This window comes from Nansenia antarctica, assembly GCF_963989245.1.
Source record: "Nansenia antarctica genome assembly, chromosome: 8".
NCBI lineage: Eukaryota > Metazoa > Chordata > Actinopteri > Argentiniformes > Microstomatidae > Nansenia > Nansenia antarctica.
Window position 1 is genome coordinate 48,644,633 of NC_137678.1, and position 563 is coordinate 48,645,195.

The 563-nt window shown below is 46.2% G+C and overlaps 1 protein-coding gene across 1 annotated transcript in view; it reads right to left on the reverse strand.

The window, feature by feature from the left end:
- Positions 1–207, reverse strand: part of LOC308164343 (putative RNA-binding protein 46) — a gene marked incomplete at both ends in the record, with an annotated part of 15,062 nt that extends 14,855 nt beyond the window's left edge. Inside the window, one exon of the mRNA XM_080538457.1 lies at positions 75–207. Coding sequence (XP_080394583.1) covers positions 75–207 — 133 coding nt within the window. The remainder of the gene's footprint in view (positions 1–74) is intronic.
- Positions 208–563: the final 356 nt, after the last annotated feature.

A 563-nucleotide genomic window follows, 5' to 3' on the forward strand; every position in this document is an offset into this window, starting at 1 on the left:
ACACAGACACACACACAGACACACACACACACACACACACACACACACACACACACACACACACACACACACACCTGGAGGAGGTCCACCGAACTTCCTCTGTCCGTTCTCCTGGACCATGTCGTAGCCGGTCTTGTCCATCAGGTCCAGCAGCGCGTCGTGGGTCGAGCATCTCTCCGTCATCTCATCACCGCTGTCCCCGTCCATCACTACCTTTACTCCCTAACTACCGACGGGAATGACCGGAGGAATAGTTTTCAGCGGTGTGTTAAACATTCACGTTCATGTCGACGTTTAGATATTAGCTACCTAACTAGCTACTACCGGCTACAGGCATGTCCACACAGTCCACTCACAAAGCGAACGGTTCATGTGGTTAGCTTAGCAATATCTGATTGACCTGCTTATCGACATGGTTTATACTACTAGTCATGTGATTACCGTGTTAAACTACAGTAGGTTAAAACTGTTCTAATAGTTATAACATAAGTAGTTACCGTGTTAAACTACAGTGTATGTGATTACGTAGCTAGCTTATAACAGTTATAACATAACTAGCTAGG